General features: G+C 36.5%; 1 protein-coding gene across 1 annotated transcript in view; it reads left to right on the top strand.

Moving 5' to 3' along the window:
• Nucleotides 1-21,963, top strand: part of KCNH5 (potassium voltage-gated channel subfamily H member 5) — a 271,218-nt gene extending 249,255 nt beyond the window's left edge. Inside the window, exon 11 of the mRNA XM_010976670.3 lies at nucleotides 21,016-21,963. Coding sequence (XP_010974972.1) covers nucleotides 21,016-21,963 — 948 coding nt within the window. The remainder of the gene's footprint in view (nucleotides 1-21,015) is intronic.
• Nucleotides 21,964-27,443: the final 5,480 nt, after the last annotated feature.

The raw sequence follows: 27,443 nt of genomic DNA, 5'->3' as shown, positions 1-27,443 counted from the left end.
GTTACAGCGCATTGCCATCCGTTGACCTAATGAGAAAGGAGAAAGGAGAGAGAAGAAAAGGAGAGAGAGAGAGAGAGAGAGAGACTTCTTCAAGAAAGCTGCCTGACAGGAGCTGTGACCTTTAGCCAAGGAATTCAGGCAGGCCACAGGGACACTCCAAGAAGGAGCTGGGGTAATAAAAAACCCAATTCTAACTCTGCTTCCTTCATTAAATCTCCTTCTAGTGCTTCCCATCAGCCAAGCCCAGTTGGAAGCAAGGCAGAAAATAGGCCCATTGATGTGGTCACACAGGCAGTATGCAGTGCACAGAGGAGTGGAGAGTGGATCTGGAGGGGTAAATGGAATATATTTAGTTCAAAACTGGTCTGAGTAGAGCAGTAAGAAGATACAATATTAGTTAAAGTAGCTGCAAAGTCAAAGGAAGGGGTTGAGTTTTGTGAAGATTTTCCCCACTGTACCAGGATGGGAGGGAGCTAAAAAGTTGAGGTTAAAAAATCAATTAAAAAAAAAAAAAGTTCATGCTATTGGAGCATGGAAAAATGGTATTGTTAGAAAAGTGTCACATGCTACAGCTACCTCACCCCATATCTATACTTATTGTTTGGAATGTAATTAATTTCACCCAACTTGGGAAAATGTGCCTTTGTAGTTTTACTCTACCAGCTTTTGATATGTGTATCCTTGTGTCAGGGATGAAATCTGCCCAGCAATAAAGACAGATTTTAATTGTATATAATGGCATCCCAGTAGAAATTAAGATGTCTGTGAGTCTGTTACATTCTCAGATTCATTTAACAAATAAACATTTCCATGTTATTGTTCTTCATTAGATGTGGAAAGATGTTTCCTGATGCTGTTAGTGTTAAACAAGATAAAACAACTTGGAGAGATTTCCTTCCAAAAAAAGAGAAATCCAAAGATTTCTCTTTTTTTCCAAAAGAAAAAAAGAGAAGGGGGATGTGTCACGTAAATTGATTACCGTGCCATTGATTGTAGTAATTGATCCATGGTGGACATCACTGCTGTAAAGTTATTGATTTTGCTCTCTTGCAGCCATTTCCCTGTAACTATCAAAGGAGGTAAGATAATCTTATCTGCGGGAATCACTAATTCTAAGGCAATGCTTGGAATTAAATAATGATACTCTAGCAGTTCTTTTGTTTTGGCTTTAATAAAATAAGGATAAGAAGATAGCGCTTTATCCACATATTTCTTGTTCTTGCATGCAATCCATTAAGTCCAAAAACTATATTTTAATTTCAGACTATAAAAGTAGATTCCTAGAATAGCTTTGTATTCTTGCAAAGTCTGAAAAGAAAAAGTAAAAGCCTGGTTTGCATGTAAAATGTAGATTATTTTAACTTACTCTTTGACTTCAACGAAATAGTGTTTATGTGACAGTATTTAAATAAAACTGAAAATTCACAGAAAATCTATTAGTTTCTTCGTAAAGGAAATGCCAGCTACTAAAATCAGTAACCTCCCAAATTTCAGTATCTTCATAAAATGATAATTGTCCTTTATGTAACAATCCAAAGAAATGTTTGGTGGGCAGTCTTCCATTGGGTGATTCAGGGACCCATAATTTCTCCATCTTTTGACTCCATCATCTTCTAGATGCACTTCCAGCTGCAGGGAAATTATACTAGACTAGGCCTGGACATGATGCACATCATTTCTGCATATGTCATATGGCAAGAAAATGTCATCCAGCCTCGTGCAAGGGAAGAAGAGGAAACAGTTTGGTGATAAGTTAGTATCTGTCATAGAAACTGACTGTATGTCTTATCCATAGCAAGTCTCATCTAGGCCCTGTATTTGGTTCAAAGTTTGGGATCTCCAGGCAATATGTAGTCCTCTTTCTCAGGTTTGAAAGTTCAGAGTTTGTTTTGAGCCATGTTAAGGCTGAGGTGGCTGTTGGCTATCTAAGTGGAGTTTCTGAGTAAGTAGCTGGATATATGTGGTATCATATGTCCCCATTTCCACAGAACAGTCCTGATTTATGCCTGTTGTCTTGGAATAACTGTTAGTTGAACCTCCTCTCTAAAAATGTATTTAGTTTAGATGATACATTCTATGGATATAAAAGCCTGAAGTTTAAGGAACCGAATGTGACTACAGAACAGTTTTAGTTATTTTTGGGGGGTATAGCTGTCATTTGAAATGAGGACCCTCAGGTACTCTGACATTTAGAAATTAGGAAGAAGAGGAGGATCCAGATAAGGTGACTAAGGCTGGTCACTGGCCAGTGGCTAGGAAGTGAACCAGGAGAGTGTGAAGTTCACATAATCTGCAGAAAAAGTAGAAATGATGCCTGCTCTCATGGAACTCACAGTCTTTTGAAAAAGAATGAAAAATTTTCTAAGTAAATTAAATTACATTTCTAGATTAACCTTTCATCTCTTCGTCCCAGGAAACTTTGATGCCAAGAATATAGAATAACTCACTGTTCTTTATTTTTTTTTTTAACTTTTTAAAATTGATTTATAATCATTTTACAATGTTGTGTCAAATTCCAGTGTAGAGCGCAATTTTTCAGCTATACATGAACATATATATATATATTCATTGTCACATTTTTTTTCTCTGTGAGCTAACATAAGATCTTGTGTATATTTCCCTGTGCTATACAGTATAATCTTGTTTATCTAATCTACATTTTGAAATCCCAGTCTGTCCCTTCCCACCCCCTGCCTCCTTGGTAACCACAAGTTTGTATTCCATGTCTATGAGTCTGTTTCTGTTTTGTATTCATGTTTTGTTTGTTTGTTTGTTTTTTGAGATTCCACATGTGAGCGATCTCATATGGTATTTTTCTTTCTCTTTCTGGCTTACTTCACGTAGAATGACGTTCTCCAGGAGCACCCATGTTGCTGCAGATGGCGTTATGTTGTTGGTTCTTATGGCTGAATAGTATTCCATTGTATAAATATACCACCTCTTCTTTATCCAGTTATCTATTGATGGACATGTAGACTGTTTCCATGTCTTGGCTATTGTAAATAGTGCTGCTATGAACATTGGGGTGCAGGTGTCATTTTAGAGTAGGGTTCCTTCTGGATATATGCCTAGGAGTGGGATTCCTGGGTCATATGGTAAGTCTATTCCTAGTCTTTTGAGAAATCTCCATACTGTTTTCCACAGTGGCTATACCAAACTGCATTCCCACCAGCAGTGGAGGAGGGTTCCCTTTTCTCCACAGCCTCTCCAGCATTTGTCATTTGTGGATTTTTGCATGATGGCCATTCTGACTGGTGTGAGGTGATACCTCATTGTAGTTTTGATTTGCATTTCTCTGATAATTAGTGATATTGAACATTTTTTCATGTGCCTATTGATCATTTGCATTTCTTCTTTGGAGAATTGCTTGTTTAGGTCTTCTGCCCATTTTTGGATTGGGTTTTTTGGTTTTTTCTTATTAAGTCATATGAGCTGCTTATGTATTCTAGAGATGAAGCCTGTGTTGGTTTCATTTGCAAAAAGTTTCTTCCATTCCGTAGGTTGTCTTTTTGCTTTACTTATGGTTTCCTTTGCTGTGCAGAAGCTTGTAAGTTTCATTAGGTCCCATTTGTTTATTCTTGCTTTTATTTCTTTTGCTTGGCTAGACTGTTCTAGGAGAACATTTTTGAGATGTATGTCAGATAATGTTTTGCCTATATTTTCTTCTAGGAGGTTTATTGTATCTTGTCTTATGTTTAAGTCTTTGATCCATTTTGAGTTTATTTTGTGTATGGCATAAGGGAGTGTTCTAGCTTTGCTGATTTGCATGCTGCTGTCCAGTTTTCCCAACACCATTTGCTGAAGAGAGTGTCTTTATTCCACTGTATATTCTTGCCCCCTTTGTCAAAGATGAGTTGACCAAAAGTTTGTGGGTTCATTTCTGGGCTCTCTATTCTGTTGCATTGGTCTAGATGTCTGTTTTTGTACCAATCGACATGTTACTATATATAGAAAACCCTAAAAGGTCCACACAAAAGCTACTAGAGCTGATTGAAGAATTCAGCAAGGTAGCAGGTTACAAAATTAACGTTAAAAAATCAGTTGCATTTCTTTACACTAACGATGAATCAACAGAAAAAGAAAGTAAAGAAACAATCCCCTTTAAAATAGCACCCAAAGTAATAAAATACCTAGGAATAAATCTAACCGAGGAGGTGAAAGAATTATACACAGAAAACTATAAACCATTGATGAAGGAAATTAAAGAAGACTTTAAAAAGTGGAAAGATATCCCATGCTCTTGGATTGGAAGAATCAATATTGTTAAAATGGTCACACTGCCCAAGACAATCTACAGATTTAATGCAATCCCTATCAAATTACCCAGGACATATTTCACAGAACTAGAACAAATCATAGTAAAATTTATATGGAACCATCAAAGACCTAGAATTTTCAAAGCATTACTAAAGAGAAAGAAAGAGGCTGGAGGAAAAACTCACCCAGACTTCAAACAATACTATATAGCTACAGTCATCAAGACAGCATGGTATTGGTACCAAAACAGACATACAGACCAATGGAACAGAACCAATGTTCTTTAAATGCACCACCATCTTCATTTTCTGTACTGTTCTACCAGCCGTGCCTCTCTGCCTACGCTTCCTTCCATCCCTTATACCTTTGGTGAATTCCTACTCATGATTCAGGACCCTCCTCAAAAGTTTGTGAAGCTTTCCCCAAATCCCCATACTAAGCAATATTAGTGACTTCACAGAATTGACTATCATTAGTCACTCCTTTCTCCCAAGATTCATACCAGGTTATTTTATTCATCATTATATCATCACCACCTGCCAGCCTATCACACACATGATAAGGACTCCTATCAATCTTTGATGAATTATAAGATACCCGCTGCATTGTAGTAACATGCTAATGAAAGCGTCTACTCCTACTACACTGAGAATCCTTGGGGATGGGACAAAGCTCTTATTTATTACTCAAGTAAACTTTTAATTAATAAATAACTCATATATAGAAAAATGTATAGATGTATAAACCTTAAGTGTATGGCTTAGTAGATTTTTACGAACTGGACACATTCACATAACCAACACATAGCCTGAGAAACAGAATATGAAACTTGTCAGAACATTTCTTGGTCTATTGCATTCATGACAACCCCACCCAAGATTTAACTACTCTCCTGATTTTTAATACTTAATTTGTTTATTTGAATGAATGTTCTTTAAATTCTACAGTACTTTACAATTTTTAAGAGTTTCACACACATGGTTTCATTATAGTCCCATAATAACCCCTTTTTTCCCCCTACCCTTATATTGCCCCTCCTCTCTACCTTCTCCCCACTGGTAACCACTAACTTGTGCTGTATATCTATGAGTCTGCTTCTTTTTTGCATTATTCACTGGTTTGTTGTATTTTCTAGATTCTACATATAAGTGATATCATACAGTATTTGTCTTTTTCTGTCTGACTTATTTCACTTGGCATAATTCTCTCCAATCCATCCATGTTGCTGCAAGTGGCAAAATTTCATTCTTTTTATGGCTAAATAGTATTCCATTATATGTAATATGTATGTATGTGTATGTATACACACACACACACACACACACACACACACACACACACACACACACACACACAACATCTTTATCCATTCATCTGTTGATGGACACTTAGGTTACTTCCAACCTTCCCATTGTAAATAATGCTGCTATGAGCATGGGGGTGCATGTATCTTTTCAAATTAGTGTTTTTGGGTTTTTTTGGATGTATACTAGAAGTGGAATTGCTGGGTCATATTGTAGTTCTAATTTTTGTTTTTTTAAGAAACATCCACATTGTTTTCCACCATGGCTGCACAAACTTACATTCCCATCAACAGTGCACAAGGGTTCCTTTTACTACACAGCCTCACCAACATTTCTTATTTCTAGTCTTTTTGATGATAGCCATTCTGACAGGTGTGAGGAGATATCTCAATGTAGTTTTAATTTTCATTTCCCTGATGATTAGCAACGTTGAGTATCTTTTATGTGCCTGTTGGCCATCTGCCTTGCCTCTTTAATAAAATGTGTATTTAGTTCTTCTGCCTATTTTTAACCAGTTTTTTTTTTTTTTTTGGTGTTGAGTTGTATGAGCTGTTTATATATGTTGGATATTAACCCCTTATCAGTCATATCATTTGCAAATATCTTCTCCCATTCAGTAAGTTGTCTTTTTGTTTTATTTATGATTTCCTTTGCTATTCAAAAGCTTTTAAGTTTAATTAGGTCCCATTTGTTTATTTTTGCTTTTATTCCCTTTGCTTTAGGAGACAGATCCAAAAAAAATATTGCTGTGATTTATGTAAAAGAGCTTGCTGCCTGTGTTTTCTTCTAGGAGTTTTATAGTATCCAGTTCTTTAATCAATTTTGAGTTCATTTTTGTATATGGTATTAGAGAATGTTCTAAATTCATTCTTTTACATGTAGCTGTCCAGTTTTCCAGCACAACTTATAGAAAAGACTGTCTTTTCACCATTTTATATTCTTGCCTCCTTTGTCATAGGTTAATTGACTGTAAGTGCATGGGTTTATTTCTGGGCTGTCTATCCTGTTTCATTGATCTATGTGTCTGTTTTTGTACCAGTACCATACTGTTTTGATTATTGTGGCTTTGTAGTATAGTCTGAGGTCAGGGAGCATGATTTCTCCAGCTCTACTATTCTTTCTCAAGATTGTTCCAGCTATTCAGGGTCTTCTGTGTTTCCATATATATTTTAAAATTGTTTGTTATAGTTCTGTGAAAAATACCATTGATATTTTGATAGGGATTGCATTGAGTCTGTAGATTGTCAGTTTAACAATATTAATTCTTCCAATCCAAGAACTTAATATATCTTTCTATCTGTTTGTATTATTTCAATTTCTTTCATCAGTGTCTTATAATTTGCCAAGTATAGGTCTTTGACCTCTTTAGGTAAGTTTATTTCTAGGTATTTTATTTTTTCTGATGCTATGGTAAATGGGATTGTTTCATTAATTTCTCTTTCTGATAGTTTGTTGCAACAGATTTATGTGCATTAATTTTGTATCCTGCAACTTTACTGAATTCATTGGTCAGCTCTAGTAGTTTTCTGGTGGCAAATTTAGGATTTTCTATGTATACTATTTTTGTATGTATACTATCATGTCATCTGCAAACAGTGACAGTTTTACTTCTTTCTTTACAATTTGGATTCCTTTATTTCTCTTTCTTGTCTGATTATTGTGGCTAGGACTTCCAATACTATATTGAATAAAAATGGCAGGAGTGGACATCCTTGTCTTGTTCCTGATTAGACAAAATGCCGTTGGTTTTTCACCATTGAGTATGATGTTAGCTGTGGGTTTGTCATATATGGTCTTTATTATGTTAAGGTATGTTGTGGAGCCCTATGCCCACTTTCTGGAGATTTTTTTTTTTCATAAATGAATGTTGAACTTTATCAAAAGCTTTATCTGCATCTCTTGAGATGATCTTGTGTTTTTTATTCTTCAGTTTGTTAATGTGGCATGTCACATTCATTGTTCAGCAGATATTTAAAAAATCCTTGCATCCCTCTGATAAATCCCCCTTGATCATAGTGTATGATCCTTTTGATGTATTATTGGATTAATTTGCTAGTATTTTGTTGTGGATTTTTGCATCTGTGTTTATCAGTGATAACTGGCCTATAATTTTCTTTTTTTGTGATATCTTTGGTTTTGGTATCAGGGTGATACTGACCTCATAGCATGAGTTCTGAAGCATTTCTTCCTCTGCAATTTTTTGGAATGGTTTGAGAAGGATAGGTGTCAACTCTTCTCTAAATGTTTTGTAGAACTCACTTGTGAACCCATCTGATCCTGAACTTTCATTTGTTGGGAGTTTTTAAATTTCTGATTCAATTTCATTACTGGTAATTGGTCTATTAATATTTTTTATTTCTTCCAGGTTCAGTCTTGGGAGATTGTACCTTTCTAAGAACTTGTCCATTTCTTCTAGATTGTCCACTTTATTGTCATATAGTTGTTCATAGTAATTTCTTATGATCCTTTGTGTTTCTGTGGTATCAATTGTAACTTTTCAAATTAAATCTCAAGATTTCTGACTTTTAACGCTTTAGATTAGTTTCAAGTCTTTTGGATTTTTAGAGTTATATAAGTGGAATTACACCTCATGTACTCATTTGTATCTGGCTTCTTTTACTCAGTATTGTTTTGTAGAAGTCATTCATGTTGCCCATAGTTGTGGCTCATTACTATTCATTGTAGAGTTTTCTACTAAATGGATATACTTGAACTTATCAGTTTTAGTCTTGATGGACATTTGGGCTTCCAGTTGGGACCATTATGAACTGTACTGCTGTGACCATCCTTGTGCATGCCTTTTTATTTGCATTTATACACTTCTTTTTGGAGAGGTATACTTAGGAGTGAAATTTCTGAGTCTAGAGTATGTTTATCTTTAGCTTTAGTTGACAGTCATCAAGCAATTTTTACAAATGATTGTATGAATTTGTACACCTAACAGCAGTTTATGAGAATTCAGTTTTGCTGCATCCTCACCAACACTTGTTATTTTCTTTCTCATTTTAGCCATTCTGGTGAGTGTGTAATTTATAGTTTTAAATTGCATTGCTTTGATGCCTGTTTAAAATGAGCACTGTTCTGTATAATTTATAGCCACTTATGTAACTTTTTTTGATAAAATGCTCATTTTTCTATTGGAGTTGTCAGTCTTTATTCTTAATGATTTGTTACAATTCTTTATATATTCTGCATATGAGTCATCTATTGGGTGTAAGTGTTGAATTTGTCTCCTTTCATTCTGTCTTTTGATTCTCTTTATGGTATTTCTCAAAGAACAAAAAGCTTTAATGTTAATATAGTTAGTTTCACTTATTCTTTTTTGCCCTTTATGATTCCTACTTTTTGTTTCCAGTTTAGGAAATCTTTTCTTATCCCAAGATATTAGAGATTTCCTCCTGTATTTTATTTTAATAGCTTTATGGTTTTTGCTCTCCTCATTTGGATCTGCAATCTATTTTGAGTTGATTTTTGTGTATAATGTGAAATAAAGGGAAAGATATATATTTTTCAGATATTCAGTCTATCATATACCCATATTGAAAAGATCATTTTCCCCAGCATACTGCACTATTACCTTCATCATAATTTAGTTTCCAAATATGTGTGAGTCTATTCTCTTCATTTGCTCATTTGTCTATTCATGTGCTGCTATAGACTGAATAATTGTGTTCCCTCAAAGTTAATATGTTGAAACTTAATCCCCAATATGATGGTATTTGAAAGAGAGGTCTTTGGAAAGTCATTAAGTCATGTGGGTGGGGCCCTTGTGAATGGGATAAGAGCCCTCGTAAAGAGGCCCCAGAGAGCTTCCTTCCCTCTTCAGTGAAAAGAAAGACCTTATGAACCAGGAAGTGGGCCCTCACCAGATACCAAATCTGCCAACGTCTTGATCTTGGACCTCCCAGCCTTCAGAACTGTGAGAAATAAATTTCTGATTTCTATAAGCCACCTAGTCTATGGTATGCTATTATGGAGGCCTGAACGGAATAAGATATATGCTGTACCACACTCTCTTAATTACTATAGTTTTTAATAGGAAAATATGGGCAGTATAAGTTATCTAGTATATTTCCTTTCAATTAATATTGCTCTGGCTATTGTGTGCATTTTACATTTCCATATAAATTGTAGGATTAGCTTATTAATTTCCTCAACATCTCCTGCTAAAGACTTTGATTTGGATTATAATAAATCTGTGAATCAAGGGAAGAATTTCTTCCATCTTAACAATAGTCAGTGTTCCAAATCATACACATGATATATCCCTGCATTTATTCAAGTCACTTAGTTTTGTATTCTCTGTGTATTGTATGTGCCTAGAACTCAGCTGACCCTCGATATATAAACTTTCGTATACCCTCTCCTTCCACTCTTACATCTTCAATCAACTATGGTCTCTCATAATTTCCCCTTTTATACCATGTGATCCTCAACTAAAAATACTCTGTTTTCTTCTCAGAGGTTATCTTTCACTCACATCCAAAACTCTTTGAAGTATCAACTGGGCTATATAATCTGAGCTTTCTAAGAAAACAGGGCACAGACTCTTCTCAGGTTACCTACATTACATTACCTGTGTTAGTAGGAGATGGTATGTCCAATCTCAATAATATATGGAATATGAGGGTCTTCCACCAAAGGATAACACAACCAGTTAATAATAAACAGAATATAATAGTGAGAGATCTGTGTTGACTGTGTAGAGATACTTCCAAACAGAATAAATCACACTTTAATTAACAAATATTAGATTTGGTACCAATATATAAATATATTTATATAGGAAGCTTTAAGTGAAGTTATCATATATTCTAATGCTGTCTAATACTTATAGATAATTTTTCACAATTTGTACCCCGGTAATGTAGAGATCTCTTTAACCAGTCTTTCCAATGATGACAGCTCAGACTTCCACGGGCCTCTGCTGACTTTGCTGTGTGTTAATAGGCATGTATGTTGGTGGGCCAGTGTACTGGCGTATCTCAATCATTCAATCAACAAACAGCTCTATTCTTTTTAAAACTGTAGGTTCCAACTCCTGACAATTGCAGCACTGAAAAAACAGCCATGTAACTTCTCGTACATCTCTTTGACTAGAATAACTAATTACAGTTCAGCACTGTAGGGACAAAGTTATTAGCTAATACCCAACTCTAGACACTGCGATTCAATTACTGGCCCGCAATGTTTAGAAGCACAAGCCTTGGCAATTAGCAGCAAATTTTCATCTTCTCTCAGCACAGCATGTGAGCAGTTGCCTCCGGAAGAAGCAGAATCATAACACAAATAAAAGCAGCACATGCATGAATCCTAGGTCTGTTAATTGTTTCTGAGGGTCACAGCAGCCTCCTCAGGGCAGGGTTTGATGCAAGGAATTTTGACACTTCGAGAATGGGGCAAGTGTGCTATCTTCTAGCAAGAAGTTATGTTAGGAATAATTTAAAGAGTTTTTTGTTGTTGTTGTTATTGTTGTTTTGTTTTGTTTTTGTTTTTAGAATCAAGCCACCAGGTGTTTATTTTCGTGCCATAGATAGAGTTCCCAATTACTTGCCATTTTCTTACATAATACATGAGATACAGAGAACCTGAAATTTGTTTAGTGAAAGATCAACTGTGGAGTCTACTAAATGCCAGTGAGATAATAAGCCGGACTTAGCCACTGAAACTAAGACTAACAGCAACACAGTCCACTAGGAGAGTAATTTCAGAACCATGAAAAGTCTTCTGATGGTGCGTTTTCTTGGGACAGTCTGGCTTGACAGTTAAGCTTCACTCGGGCATGAGGGCCAGACACCATTCTAATTTCTTTGTGCCTTTTCTGGCATAGAGCCCAGATCTGTCTCACCAGGAGGCCTCTTTCAGAAAGTAGGCTCAGCCAGCATCCCCGAAGGGTGTGAATGAATGCAAGTTGGCAGCAGCCTTGAGGGCCGGTGCTTTGCTGAAGGGAAAGGTGCGGAGGGGAGGCCATTCTGCCCTAGAGTTTCCCTTGCTGGGGTGCGAAGGCCAGTGCTGCACAGAGTGGGTCTGTCTGCTCAGGTCTACTCGTAGTTTTCAGTTGCTTCAAGGTGTCACACAAGGAGTCTGCTGATGCAAGTGTGTGGGAAGAGGGAGAAAAGAGAAGGGCAGCACAGGTTTGAATCATCAGAGGACGAAGATTTGTCTTATTTCAAAGTGGTTTGTTTGTTTTACCATCAGGTAGTGATCTTTTATTTCGTATATTTGAAGATAAAGCTGAAAAGAACTAAGTCCAACACTGTCACCACTGTTTAAATAAAAAAACAAAGCCCAAAAAGATTATGGGACTTGCACACAAGGTCACATAGCTAATTAGATGCCTGGCTAGGACTGGAACTCCAGTCTTCAAATGACTCCATCATTTCTCTTTCCACTAGACCCCCTAAACATAAGTCTCCTGCAAAGGAAGTTTTCAAGTTGGAAGGGGGCATTAATCACCAATTCTATTCCTAGTAGCCTTTGACTAAATGAAACATAAAATAGTGTATGTTTATGGTACACTACTCTCTGTGAAAGGCAGAGAAAGACTGTCTCCTTTGCATTATCTCAATGTGTTGAACAAATTCTTCAAACCTCCTGTGTATCTAATTTTGCTTTTATGGGAAGTTCAGAAATCCAAGGGGTAAATGAAAGAGGAGAGATTACACCGGAATGTGGTTGTTTTGCAATCAGCAAATACTTATATAGATTCCATTCTAGATTCACATGGGTGAACATGTGACATACTCATGCCATGCGTTAGATTTAACATAAGCAATTGATGTCTGTTTGACGTTGAATGACTACATCATTCTGATAAAATAGAGAATTCTTTACTTTAAATAGATCTTTAAGCGCATCTGATGTTTAGAAGGGCTTACTGTCTTGGTCAAGTTTGTACAGGTAAATAGTATCAGAGGTAGTACACGAACCCTTGCCTCCTGACTCTCAGAGATATTGTTTAAAAAAAATTTTTTGCAGCACAGTCTTAATCTAGAAATAAGAGATGCCAATGGGGGAAATGGAGAGTGGACTTAGAAACCAGAAAAAGTGAGTTCTGAATTCAGCTGTGAATGACTGGCCCTCTATCCGACCTAATCACTTGACTCTCCTGAGTTTCAGCAGCCAAATTACACAAAACAAAGAAATACCCAAGAATAATTTTATTTTATGTAAATTTGAGTCCAACTGTAAAAGATTGAAACAGTAATATATCGTCTAGACTAGAAACACATTTGTAAATCTTTCTAGAAAGTTATATTCCAATAGAGGTAATCATTTACCTATTTAATCTGTATTTCCCCAAAGTGAAGAGTTTATGTGTGTGTTATTAACTGAAAGCTGCATCCTTCTTTTGGAAATCAAATGCAAAAAGTAACACATACTTAAACAAAATTAGTAGAGCTGCTTTTCCAGACAAAAGCCATAGAAATTTTCTTTCATTATGAAAATATTTCTTAAGGTATTATAACTGCCTTTGCTCAGTAATTTTCTCCCTGAGGCACAGTAATTATCTTACAAGGCAAAAGCTAAAGCCACATATTAGATGTGTTCCTGGGGACAAAGGAATCGTATCAAATGAGATCTAGCAGGGTAATATAGCTGAGAGTGCACTGTGAACTACTAAACAAAACTATGCATAGCATTAGGAACCTCAGCATGGAAGAGTGGCAGGAACACTGGAGTTGGCGTTAGGAGATAGATCTCAGTCTCAGCTTGGCCGTTTACTAGCTGCATGAGTTTAGGCAAGTCACATAACTTCTCTGACCTTCCTCTGTTAAATAGGGAATGATAATTGCCCTGCCTGATATTTAGAGTTGTGAACGGTGGAGGGGAGACGAGGTAACATTTGCTAAAGTGTGTTAAAAAATGCATCACATATGACAAATGCTAAACAATGTTATTTTCTAATTACGTACTGAAGAGTCCCATTACACGTTCCCATGAATGCATCTCCTTCTGTGTGTTAAAACTTCCAGCCTAGAGTCATGAGTTTTGGTATATGCTGTTATAAAAGTGCTTCCGCCCCTTTTATCATGGAATTTCCTTCTCCCCAGGCCTTCAATCCTTTGGATCTTTTGTAGTTCTCCTAAATTTAGATCAGGCATTCTTAAGTCAAAGTTGTCTAGTTTTTGAGTCCAATAGAACCGGGTTGGAAACCCTGCTTTGTCACTCATTAGCTGTATAGACTTGGAGAAGAGTTTTAAATCTCTTGAAGCCTCATTTTTTAATCTGTAAAATAGATTATTGTGAAATTAAAATGAGCAAATAATCCATGGGGAATAACTTGGTACAATTCCCCTAATCCTGGTATTTTTATTGCAGTAATTCCAAGGTGAAAACATATGGAATCAGTCACTACTGTGACCAGAATAATTTTGTCCTCAAAACAGTGTGGTCTAATGGCTCACTTATGGGTCTTGGGCAATAAATAGTAGGGGCTGATTCTTATATTCACAGCAGAGCATAATGGTGATGGTTTTTCTTTTTTTTTTTTTTTTCCTTTGAACTTGAGTGTGCTACAATTCTATGCTAAGAACTTAGAAATAAAATAATTTTATTCTTCTGAATTTTCAAATGCTAACTAATAGATGGCAATTGCCATTCCACTGGGCATTGGCATAAATTGGTACCAATAGTGAGATCCTGACCATTAATTCTAAAAATATGTGGCATTAACTTAGCAGGAATGAAAATAAGTAAGGACATTGATATTTGACACTTGAGAAGATGGAGACAGATATTTTCCAGTGACAAAACTTGGTAAAGTGGGCTACCTGAGATTGCCTTCCAATGCTGTAGCTCTTTTGGAACAGATTGGAAAGCAGAATATTAGTAGTGAGTTGGGGGTTGTGTCTAGTTACATTTAGCAAGGCATGAGAAGAAAGAGGTGATCACAGGCAAGATTCGGCTGGCCTGTAAGCAAATATGGAAAGAAATTGAGAGCAGGAAAAGTGGAAATAAGACTGAAAAGTCATTGTACCAAAAAAAAAAACCTATTGAGGCTGAGTTTTGTGGCAAAGATCAGATGATAGATGTGACCTCCCACCAAGCCTGATGCCCTCAGTTTTGCTACCATCCTGGAGAGAACGAGACAGAGACCGAGAGGCAAGGTGCCAAGAAAGCAAAGGATGAAACCAGGCTTGAGAATTATATCTAGGGAAGATTTTTTTTTTTTTTTGAGGTTGTAGGAGCATGGAATTGACTATCAACAGATCAGAAACTTACTGAATTTTTTTTTTTTTTTAGAGAATTGTATTGCCAAAGAAACCATAAACTTGGCCTTAAAAAAATGACTTTGGTATGTGAGCCCAAACCCAAATCTTAAGCCTCCAAATTTGCACAAACAAGAAGGCAAGGAAGCTCTACAGCCCTGAAACAGGACAAATTCTCTAATCCCCATATTAGGTTTGAACTATGAGAAATACGGACAAAGAAGAACCTCCAAAGAGATGGACTCAGGAGCCACAGAGAGGAATGGATGGGAGAGCTCATCCCAGACAGCAGGCTGAGAGGCTGAGAGAGGAGCTTACCCCACTGCTGGGGCGCAGGGGCCTCACATGTGTTTATATTTGTGAACATGCAGTTGTTCTAGCGCCATTTGTTGAAAAGCTCCATCTTTCCTCACTGAATTCCCTTGGCATCCTTGTCATAAAGCAAATTGACCCTAAATGCAGAGGTTTATTTTTGGACTCTTAGAGTGATTCCATTGCTGTATGTGTCTGTTCTTATGCCAGTACCACAGTGTCTTGATTACTATAGCTTTATAATAAGTTTTAAAACTGGGAAGTAGGAATCCTCCAGTTACATCCTTATTTTTTGATATTGTTTTGGCTATTCTACGTCCCTTGCATTTCCACCTGAATTTTAGGGTCTGCTTGTCAATTTCTGAAAAATAAGCAGTTAGAATTTTGATAGGAATTGAATTAAATCTACAAATCAATTTGAGGAATGCTGTCATGTTAACACTATTAAGTCTTCCAATCCACAAATATGAAATGTCTTTCTATTTTGTTTAGGTCTTCTTTGATTTATTTCAGCAATATTTTGTAGTTTTGTGTAGAAGTCCTGCACGTCTCTTGTTAAGTTTTTTCCAAAGTATTCTATTCTCTTTGATATGACTGTTAATGTCATTATTTCCTCAGTTTTATTTTCAGATGGCTCATTAATAGTGTATAGAAATACAACTGATTTTTATATTGATTCCATATCCTGCATTCTTGCTGAACTTCTTTATTAGCTCTAATAGTTATTTTTCTGAGGTTTTTTTTTGTGCACAAGTGTATGTGTGGATTCCTTAGGATTTTCTATATACCTAGTCATGTCCTCTCCAAATGCAGTTACTTTGAATTCTTCCATTTCATTCTGGATGTATTTTATTTCATTTTCTTGATAATTTTCCTGGCTAGATGCTTCAGCACAGTGATGAGTAGAAGTGGCAAGATGGTACATGCTTGTCTCTTTCCTGAACTCAGGGGAGAGCTTTCAGTATTTTACCATTAAGCATGCTATTAGCGGCCCTGAATTTTTAGGTTGTATTTGGCCCTGCATATTGTGGAGCTGGTTCTGCCTCATGAAGAAGAGCACAGTTAAGCCGAGGATTAGAGAATAAGTAGGGGCTCCCCACCAGGTGAGGAGGAGGAGAGAGAACAACATGTACAGTATCACAGATCGATTCTGGATTCCAGAGAAATTCAGTGTGGCTGGTGTGGGAAGGCCAAGTGAGAGTGAGGGGAACAGATGGGTGAGGCAGGTTGAACCTAACCACTGCAGGCTTGCTGACTTTATAAAAAAGAACTTTGATTTTCCTCTGTGATTTTTTTTTTTAACCTGGGACACTCTCATTTGATACATAACAGCAAAGAATGATATGAAGGGAAATGAGGCTAGAAATTGAGGCAGGGAGGACAAATCATGGCTTACTGCAGCATTTGAGACAGTGAATCTAGCTTTCTAGCTGTCTAGCTTTGCCTTCGAGTAGCTATATTCTTGATTTTGAAGACTTTGATTTCCTTCTTTTATTAAAAAACTTTAGTAATAAAAACATGTATTGAACAACTGTATTTCAGAGTTATACTAATGTCAGTAATGGAGTTTACAGTCTATGTTTTGTTCCCTATGGAAAAAAAAACTTGTATTTATGATAGCCAGGAGAATTAAGATGGATGATCTTCTACATGGTAAAGAAAAATGGGGCCTAGAACATTTCATTAGTAAATTTGGTAATTGTATCAGTAATTTTAGAACATTCTGCATCTGCACCCTTATTCACATCAGGCACCTCCCAACACATTAACAAAGTCAAAAGATATTCCTTTTCTCACTTCCTTCCTTTTTCCTTTCTACTCACCTTCCTTCCTTCCTTTTTCTTTACATTAATCAATTATTAATTCCTCAAAGTTTATTTAGGACCTAAGAGGCTAAACTAGACCTACAACACATCCCTTGCCCTTGAAGAGCCTGTAGATCTGAGCGGCTGAAACGAAGCAAGGCAGCCATATCTGGCAACAGAGTGTGATGCCTCCTTGTTCCCCTTCAGGCATGCATCAAAATTTGTTGACTGGCCCTCTGCCACAGGTCTGTCACTGTGGCCTTTGTTAAGAGAAGTTCATAACCTCTGATACAAACATGGTAGTGTTTAATAAGCACTGCTTTGTTGTATTAGTTCAGTGTGGAATGGTTTGAAAGGACTAGAGTTAGAATTCGTGACTAAGTTTATAAAAACAGTAAAAAGAACCAAAGAACCAAACCAACTAGATCCTAAAGAGTCAGATAACTCGAGCTGCTGCTTGATCACATAAAGCTATAAACTCCTTGTCAATTCTGTAGGCTCGCAAATCTGGGAAGTGATGGGCTGCTTCAGAGCGCGCACCTCTAGCCTCCAAATTACATAACACTAAATCCATGTCATTAAATAAATGATTCTAACCCTTTTTTTCCCCCTTGCCTTTATTGGATTTCAAAGTTCAGTACACATTCAAATTATTCAATTTTGATATCCCTTTTATGATCAAATGTCCTACTTTTGAAATGGAAAGCTCAGTTGGCCATGTTCCCTGTTAAGTTTAAGAAGCTTTTATCATTTAAATAAATTAAACCTTCCAGCATGGGCTCCACAGTACATAATGAAGCAAGGAGAAGAAAAGCTTAAGTGAAATAAACCTCTTTGCTGATAGAAACAGCACAGGCTATTGGGCATCCTACCAATAAATGTGTGGCTGGGCTCATGGCCTGATTCATGATTTTTCTTTTTTAATTATGCCCTTAGTTTTTTGGTGTTCATCAGCGATTTGATTTGCCATTGGGCAAAAGATTGACCCAGAATGCATCAAGTGTAAGAGGTTCTGTATTATTAACACTGAGAAAAAACCAAATGTTGCGTTCTTAAAAGCTGATTTCTTTTAACACCAGGTTGATAATCATGGGTCTGTATTTTTTTCCTTTATACAGTTTAATTCACATAAGTTGATCTTCTTTCAACTTCACGCAGATCCTTTAACATTTTCTAAAGTGATTTTGGGGGGATTTTGTTTTCTAATCTTTGTCTTCGAGAGAGAAATCATCATCATTTCCGTGTCATATAATTAAGTAGAATTAATCTATATAGTTTATGTATTGAATTTTTGAATTAGCAGAAAATGCTTTACTTTCTGTATGACACATTGCCAATATAAGAATCAATTGGATTATGAAAACTTTTACTGTTTGAAGATTCTTTCAATTGCCAAAAAGTAGCATGTAGGTTTTTTTGACTAAAATAAAAATACACTATTTTTGAAGGCTTAACTAAGTAAAAGGTATCAATCTTTCCAGTCCTTATTAAGTTGAACCATTTTATTATACCTGAATAAAAAGTTAAAGCTATAAAGCACTTCTTAGAAGAAAAGATTCAGCATATTTTGTTTGAGAATATTTATATTTGTAATGGTAATGTAGAATAATTTTCATGCTATTTTTATGATGAAATGTAGTCTCAGAAAAACAAAAATACATTGTTATTAAACTTAGAGTTTAGGGTCATAAAGTTATCTTCAAGACTATGAGGAGGCTTGAAGGCTTGTTACATTTAATGTTTTTGAAATACAGTGAGTTACTTACATTAGGCATTCCTGTTGCTTTATTTTCTTATTTGTTACATAATGCATCTCTAACTTAAGACAGAACAAAAAGCTGTCGTGCTTTCACGTAAGACATAGACCAGCCAGGTATGGCATCTCAGTAGATTATTAGCCTTTAAACCTTGGAAATATGATAAAGTCAGCTCTTCATTTTGTTTTGTTTGTTTTGTTTCTTTGTTTTTAATTTCAGGGCCAATATTCTCTTTCCTCGCATTAAGAAAGCTTTGCTTTGTCATCAGCTAGAAAATGAGTTCTTACTGGATATTATTCTATTACAACTGAAGGATTCTGATTCGAGTTCTTTACAGTTTGATTTGTGAGTCAAAGATCTGAACCTGATTCTACTCGCAGGCATTTGTTAATTCTCCACTTGTCCAGCAAGCACAGAGCTTCGGTTGTTTGTTCAACTTGCTTCAACTTGCTTCAACTTGCTTGTTCAGTTATTTGTTCAAGGCTGTATCTTTCCAAGGCTAAGTAACTACCTTTGAAAAAACAAACAAGGTCAGTTGAGTGGGAAGGAGGGTGCGGCCAATCATTTACATCAGTCCCCTCAGGTGGGTTCCTGGAATCAAGTAAGTGGCTTTCTAATGAAACGGGATGATATAAGAAGATAGTATCTGTGTTTTTTCCATGTTTGGATTTGTCTGGTCCCAAAGAGTGTTAATATCTTGAAGGTTTAGCACAAGCCTCATTTACTTAGGAAGCATAAGAAACATGTCAACACTTCGAGAGACTTCTAATTAAACTGCTGGAGCTTTGATGTCAGCCTTAGAGATTAGTAGCACATTTTTAAAAAGATCCAATTTCATGTGCCAGTAGAGAAGGAAAACTATGCTCGTCTTTATAGACAGTTGCTGAATTTAGAGAGTATTTATTTTAAAATACAAATTATTACCACTTGATAAGTAATATTTAGTGCATCGATCTCAATTTAGAAAGTGTGCTCTTTGATGGAGCGTTGCTTCTCCCTGACATGTGTAAACAGTGATTACTGTCAGTATTGGTCTCCAGTATAAGATCAATGAGTATATGTTTTCCCTGGAAGCTGCTGAATCTTCAAGAGGTGATGGAAATGCTTTCAAACAAAAAGTGTTTATGAGAATTCAAGGGAGACAACAAACATATTTTGAGTGTCTATTATGTGCTCAAGGCCATGTACTTTGTTTGTACTTCTAATCTAACCAACAACTTAATGAGAAACGGTAACGGAGGTAAGTAATTTTACTAGCATCATAAAATTGTTGGATTCTGAAAGCACATTAATGTAACTCCCTTTTGAGTATCTGCAGTTATTTTGTTCTTAACGAGACTCTGAGCAAAAATCTCATGCTTACCAAATTCAATTCTAACTCGAAAAAGTGGTAATTTCTTACATAGTCAACCTTTCTTACTTATCTTGATGGAATTGTAACTTTTTCCCAATACGATTTTCAAAATGTATTTTTAGTAAAATTGACGCTTACTTATTTGTGGATCCTCATCTAACACTCCATATACTATGTATTTAATTTTATATTTGAATTTCAAAGAATATTGGAATTTGAAAAGTCCAGCTTCCTACCCAGTGAAAGTATTACACAGACAACAAGCTTACTTCGGTCTGAATATTTTAGTAGTATGAGTTTCATGACTTTTCAAGGCAGTTTATTCAGTTAATAGGTAGCAGTTTGAAATGAAGTTTGTGTACTGACTTGGTATTTATCTTCCAGAGACTTCTGTGTATAGATCCTTGTTCTGCCCTCTGAAGTCATACAAATAAATTTAATCCCTGCTCTCACCAAACCCAGGTGCTCTGTTGGTAAACTGTCTAACTTTTCAGTGATTTTATAGCCCAGAACTCTTACTATTTGACCACTAAACAGATGATGACATTAAAAGTGGGTTTGAATCATAGTTATATGATTCAAAAGAAAATCTTATAAAAAATAGTGATGCCTTGCTTAAGAGATAAATATGTTTTCTTATACATGTATGTATACACACCTGTACATACACTAACACATATGTATATCTTTACCTATTTGTATATTTTCTATGAAATGGGAACAGCAACAAGAAAGTAAATACCTCTATTCGGTTGTCTCCTTACTGCACAGCCCCTGTGCTACGCACCAGGGTAGAACCAAGTAAAGTAGGCAAGCTTTGTCAGCATTTCTGCATTGGACGTTAAGGACATTGTATCTGTTAACTGGCACTGGAGTATTTTTTCCCTTTGGAAACAGTCTTACTCTTCTGCAAGGGTTTCCTTTGTGAAACAAAGTACATCTGGAATCCTGTCACACAATTATAAGGTCATCTGTTTTTATAATCACATTTTGAATTTCTCTCCCCCTCCACAGATCATTTTCCGCAAAATCAGTGATGTGAAGAAAGAAGAGGAGGAGCGCCTCAGGCAGAAGAATGAGGTCACCCTCAGCATCCCTGTGGACCACCCGGTCAGGAAGCTCTTCCAGAAGTTCAAGCAGCAGAAAGAGCTGCGGAATCAGGGGTCAACACAGAGTGACCCTGAGCGGAACCAGCTGCAGGTGGAGAGCCGCTCTTTACAGAACGGAGCCTCCATCACCGGTACCAGTGTGGTCACCGTGTCACAGATCACACCCATTCAGACATCTCTGGCCTACGTGAAAACCAGCGAGTCCCTCAAGCAAAACAACCGCGATGCCATGGAGCTCAAGCCCAGTGGCGGTGCTGACCCCAAATGTCTCAAAGTCAACAGCCCCATAAGAATGAAGAATGGAAACGGGAAAGGGTGGCTGCGACTCAAGAATAACATGGGAGCCCATGAGGAGAAAAAAGAAGACTGGAATAACGTCACCAAAGCTGAGTCAATGGGGCTGCTGTCCGAGGACCCCAAGGGCAGCGATTCAGAGAACAGCGTGACCAAAAACCCGCTGAGGAAAACGGACTCTTGTGACAGTGGCATTACAAAAAGTGACCTTCGTTTGGATAAGGCTGGAGAGGCGCGAAGCCCGCTGGAGCACAGCCCCATCCAGGCTGATGCCAAGCACCCCTTTTATCCCATCCCCGAGCAAGCCTTACAGACCACGCTGCAGGAAGTCAAACACGAACTCAAAGAGGACATCCAGCTGCTCAGCTGCAGAATGACTGCCCTGGAGAAGCAGGTGGCAGAAATTTTAAAAATACTCTCAGAAAAAAGCATGCCCCAGACCTCTTCTCCCAAATCCCAAATGCCGCTCCAAGTACCTCCCCAAATACCATGTCAGGATATTTTTAGTGTTTCAAGGCCTGAGTCACCTGAATCAGACAAAGATGAAATTCACTTTTAATATACATATATACATATATATTTGTTAATATATTAAAAACGGTATATACATCTATATACATATGTGTGTATATACAGTATATACATATATATATATATATATTTTCACTTGCTTTCAATATGATGAACACTATGGATTTTGATATGTAAATATTGCATGTCCAGCTGGATTCTGGCCTGCCAAAGAAGATAATTATTAAGAACCTAGATATTGCTTGTATATTATGCAGTTGACTGCATGCACACTTCACATTTGTTTATAATCTCTATTCTATAATTTTAAAAAGTATGACTTTTGTTAACCAAGGCAATGTAATAGTTAAAGAATCAGGGTCCAACCTGCCAATGTTGCCATGACAAATCTGATCTCAGGCTGAGTATATTGAGCTGTCATTTCCTCACTGTTCTGTTAAGTTAAAATTATAAATTAATGCCAAGGAAGCATTCAACCTTTTAAACTGTTAGTGCCATTTTATGATCTCTTTCCATAGGATATTTTTCCGTAACTTAGTGTTAGGTTATTTTCCCCAACAGGCAGTGTGTGCTCCATTTAAAGGACTGTTTTGTTGCCTCTGTCAGATAGCAGTGTGGGATATTGAGAACTAATTGCTGTGGGGTTCGTGCATGAATTGCATTTTCGCTCAACTATACCTCTCCTTTTTTAACATTATACTTAGATAGTAATCATTAACTCTTCTGTAAGGATATCCCTACTCCCTCCGTCTTGGAGACTGGCCACCATCTTGTAAGCTGATTTTATCAACCCCATAAATACTGAACTATTAATGTAGTGTATATTATTATAGAAATACTGCACCACAGGGTAAAAGGGCGTCTTAACAATTCATGTTAGAGATGCTGATTTTCCAAAGGTGATGAATGTCCTAAATTTGTGTTTTTTAGACTTGTTCAAGGGTGAAGTTGAAAGGCGCTTAGCAAAGAAACAAGCAAACAAAAAAAATTTAAGTAATCATTTAAAACATTTAACTATAATGATGTAAAATAAAACAGAAGTAAACAGAGAAGTTCTTATAGTGTATCTGTGACTTAGAAAGAATGAAACACAGGTACGGAATTGTTCACACCTGATTCTTACTGCTTATAGAGGTAACACATGAAATGTGGTTTAAAAAAACTAAAAAGTAGATGTTAAGTTGCTCAACTCAGATAACCGCTTTTCTGTACTTTTATTCTGGTTACAATTTTCTAAAGCTTTTTTGCACACAGTTCTACTGCTGGACTTCTGCTGGGCTGAGACAATAGACTGCTGCAGCTCAGGCAGATCCACTTGTGAAAGGAGGGTACTAAAGACGGAATTCCAGAGTCTTCTGGGCCACAAATCCTCTTTTTAGAAAGTGCCTATTATCAACTAAAAAAAAAAAAAAAAAGTAAACAAGGTTGTATATAGCTAGACCTTTAAATCCATTGAGAATAAAATGCACATTCATTAGTAAGAACCCAGAAAAAAATTTATTTCTTTTAACTAAAGTTTATGAAGTCGATCAGAAAGGCATACTTTTAAATTGGTACGTGCATGACATTTCATAGTGGGAGCAGGGCAGTTAATGTTTCCATCAAGTTGAAAGTATATAGCAGCCATTTGTATATTATTGGACCACCTGTACATAGATGTTAACAACATACACAAGATGACAGAAAGTCAAAGGAGATACTTTGTTGTATTGTACCCGTTTGTATGAGCTTTTTAAACTATCTCCGAGCATCCCCAAACAAAGCCAGCAGAACCGAAAGACAAGTTACCACAATCAGACTGGAGAAGTGCAAAACAGAATGAATTATAAAAACAGTTGCTATTTTACAATTTCTATTAGCGCTTCTTCACGTGCCCACAAGACGTGCCTCTTGAATTCAGGAGTCTCAGAACAGATGTTATGTGCCACGGGTTCCATTTTCCTTTCTTTGTGCCCATAACTCCTGTGACTCGTCATGGCAGTTTTCAGGGAAGCAAGTCTCCGTGCTGTGCTACAGTATCTACCTACCTTAGGCACAAGGCAACGAGGTAACCACGGTGTAAGGAATCAGCCTTGAAGTTGGGACTCCGTTGCTTTTGCAGTGAGGATCGTACCTTTCTCTTGACCTCTGACATTTATTGAATTTCAGGGTATTTTCTATTTAACCATGTATGAAGCAAGCTTGACTAAGCTTTTAAAAGTGAGTGAGTGGTAAAAGTAATCTGAGCACAGACATGGTCTATTTAACTTTAGCCGCGTGCTTCAAAAATAACAGTTGGTGTGAAGGTCTAAGGGTGACCGTGAAACAGCAGGACAGTTTGAAGTTGCAATCCACGCCTTTGCTTTTTAGCGTTGCTAATATTTGCTGTGTTCTGACATTGACTCAGAGCTTCATCTAATTGACCTGCCATGTTATTGATCATATATATGGGGAAGGAACATATGGTTTTGAACTGCTTCCGGTTGTCACGAAGGAGGGAAAAGTATCTTGCTTGTTTATGGTGCAGTTATCACAGTATTCTTTTCCAGCCACCTCTGTTCCTGTGTGCATGATATGATGAGGTGCTGAATGCACTCTGCTGTTTTCAGCAGGAATGCATGTGTTCAGCAAACACTGTATATAGAGTAGTCTTTTAGGTTCCCAGATGCCACAACTCTTACTAGTCGAACTTACACAGATTTGAATGAAGGGTGGCCACTTGCTTGAATATGTGCACTAATGATACAGCCACATTCTGTGTTGCCTCAACCAGCACAAAGACAGTCGATCCTCTTTGAGGGGACCAGATGACTGCATGTTTTATTCTTACACAGTGTAGATGCTCCCGGTGCATCCAGAATAAAATTTTTTATTATTATCTTTCTGAACAATGTAATAATAGGAGTAGATAGATATGTGTTTAAAATTTGAACGTTTTCCAAAGCAACTTACACACCTTTGATATGTTTCTATGGTAACATGTAAGTTTAGATGCTGGACCCTGGACAGGTGGTTGTAATGCGATAGCAGAAATCAAACAGAAACGGAAATGTGAGCTGAGTATCACAACAGCAAGTTTCGTCAGGCTGTGTTAGGACATGATTGCACGAAATGTGACCTAGTAGACAGAGGAGCTTATGATAAACAGCAAATAGGAACGCAAACGGCAGATGACAGTGCCGAAGCTGCTAGTGTCCCACATTGACATAAATAGTCCTTGGAATGGTTCCAGGCGTAGACGTTGAAAAGAGACACATACCTCATTGTTAAAATGGAAAACTTATTATGACACTGGTTTCATCTCACATTAAGTATGGAAGTACAAATGTCCCAAGTATTCAGTTTAAAAAAATTATATAGATCAGAGCAAGAGAATTAGAAAGTTTGGGGTTCTGATTTCTCCTAAGAATAGATGTCTGCTCCTGGAGTACCCAGCACTTTAATGGGAATATTAATTATGACCACTAACTAACATGCCATTTTGAAAATTAATCTTATTGGAGCCCCTCAAAAAAACCACAACTTTCCTTCCTTAAATTTAAGGAAATTTTGTTGACTTGTGAGATCTGACCCATTTACTGTTCTATTTTAAATAACTAAATTCTTTTAGGAAACTTTTTTTTTTTAATTTGTCCTCAGAGCAATGACTGTTTTTGAAGTGTGCAATGGCTGATGCTAGTGAAATTATTTGTCATATTCCTAATGAATTCTACTATCTTGTATAATTTTTATCTTTTAAGCTACTTTGTCTCTTTTCCAAAATTTTATGTAGGTAATGAGAAAATTTGTCTAGGATGTACATATCATACATGGATAGCTCTAAAATATGAATATTTTGTCATTATGTCAATGTTGTGTTTCATACTTTGTTCCATAGAAGAGTATTTCTCTTGTGGTCTTGCTGGAAAGGGAGAGGAGAAGGCATAATTTTTTGGAAAACTAGGATCCAGCCCCTAGGATGAATATCTGAGCTCTGTCTTGGATTCTGCATCTAGCTTTGCACAATCACAGTGTAACTCTGGGCAAGTTAACTGTTTTTTGATGTATCTGGGGCTTCAGTTTCCCCACTAATAAATAATAAAATGAAGATAAGAACGGCTCCCTTCTTATATCAAGGTGATATGTCAGTGGAAAATCATCTTCCTCTCAGAAGGAAATCGCATTAAGACAAATTATCATTTTTTTTTTCTTTCATAGGAGACCAACCAAGATGCACTCTATAAATATTCTTCTAGGTTTTAGAAAAGACGTCTCTGGTCAGAGGTTGGTGGGGAAAGGCATAAGTGGTTAAACGGCCAATGGCATGTGAGCATAAGACTTGAAAATTATGTGGGAATATAGAACTACTAATCAAATAAACATGGAAAGCATGAAGGACTTTTGGGAAGAGAAAGAAGAGAAAAAGACATGTATATATTATGACTTTTCTTATTCTACTTAATCATACTGCTCAGCAGAAATTCTCAATTTTATGAGAAAATACACAAATTGGTGAGTATTCAAAGCATAGAGCAGTTCATCTTCAACTTTTTGTATGAAAATAATCATGACTTATTCAAGATAACGGCTCTACATAACAAAATTCTTAACCGTGAAAGACTCCTTTCCAATGACCAATTAGTTTTTCAGTGTGTATCTTGAACTGGGAAAAGGATAGTTTCAAAAAACAAAAACCATTTGAATTACATTAGAAAATCACTCATATTATTGTATCCTAATGAGTATTTTAGTTTTGAAAAGTTGTATGTAATTAGTAATACTAATAACTCAAGAAAGCCACTTACAGCATGTAAAAATTATTTTTGAAAATGAGATTCTTTCTGTTAACAATTGTTCATTCTGCAGAGATAGTCTTATATCTTAAGAGACGTTCTCTGACCTGCAGTCACTACATTTGCCATGACCCTTTGGGTAAAGAAAATAACAAGAGTGTATAGAAACAAAGAGGAAATTTTTATACACTGCAAGAGATATTTACATGTCTCATTGGGGTTTCTAATCATTCCATCAAATCAGAACTTAAAAACTATTATTACAAGTTAGCGAGTAGGCATTATTTTGAAAATAGACACAATTTCTCATGTTAAAAGAGGACTCATTATAAATGCCTGAAACATTTGAGAAGTATTAGAGGAAGTTTAAGGGGATCGGCCATGATTGACCATGACTTTTTACTATGCATTGTAATCTTTATGGTTTATTTGCTAAATGGTCAGTAACATTTATATTCTTATCCACACTGATAGGTTCATGGCATTCCAACTCACAGCTGCACTACATATGTATTTGCATATGCAAATAAATTATTTTCAGTCAACTTGCTCTCAGTGTAAACTTTGTACTCAACAGCCTAAATGGTGTTAGCAGCTTAGATAATAAAAACTCTTACAACTATGACATGGCATTTATTATTTTTTAGAGGGTTGAAACAGATCAATTTGACACTACAGGAAATACTCTTCTTATCTTGGACTAGGAAAATGTACCAAGAGGTGATACACGTGGGACTACACGATCAGAACAAAAACA

This window comes from Camelus dromedarius, chromosome 5 (genome assembly GCF_036321535.1).
Source record: "Camelus dromedarius isolate mCamDro1 chromosome 5, mCamDro1.pat, whole genome shotgun sequence".
In the NCBI taxonomy this organism is placed as follows: domain Eukaryota; kingdom Metazoa; phylum Chordata; class Mammalia; order Artiodactyla; family Camelidae; genus Camelus; species Camelus dromedarius.
This window is presented reverse-complemented; position numbering and strand designations above follow the sequence as displayed.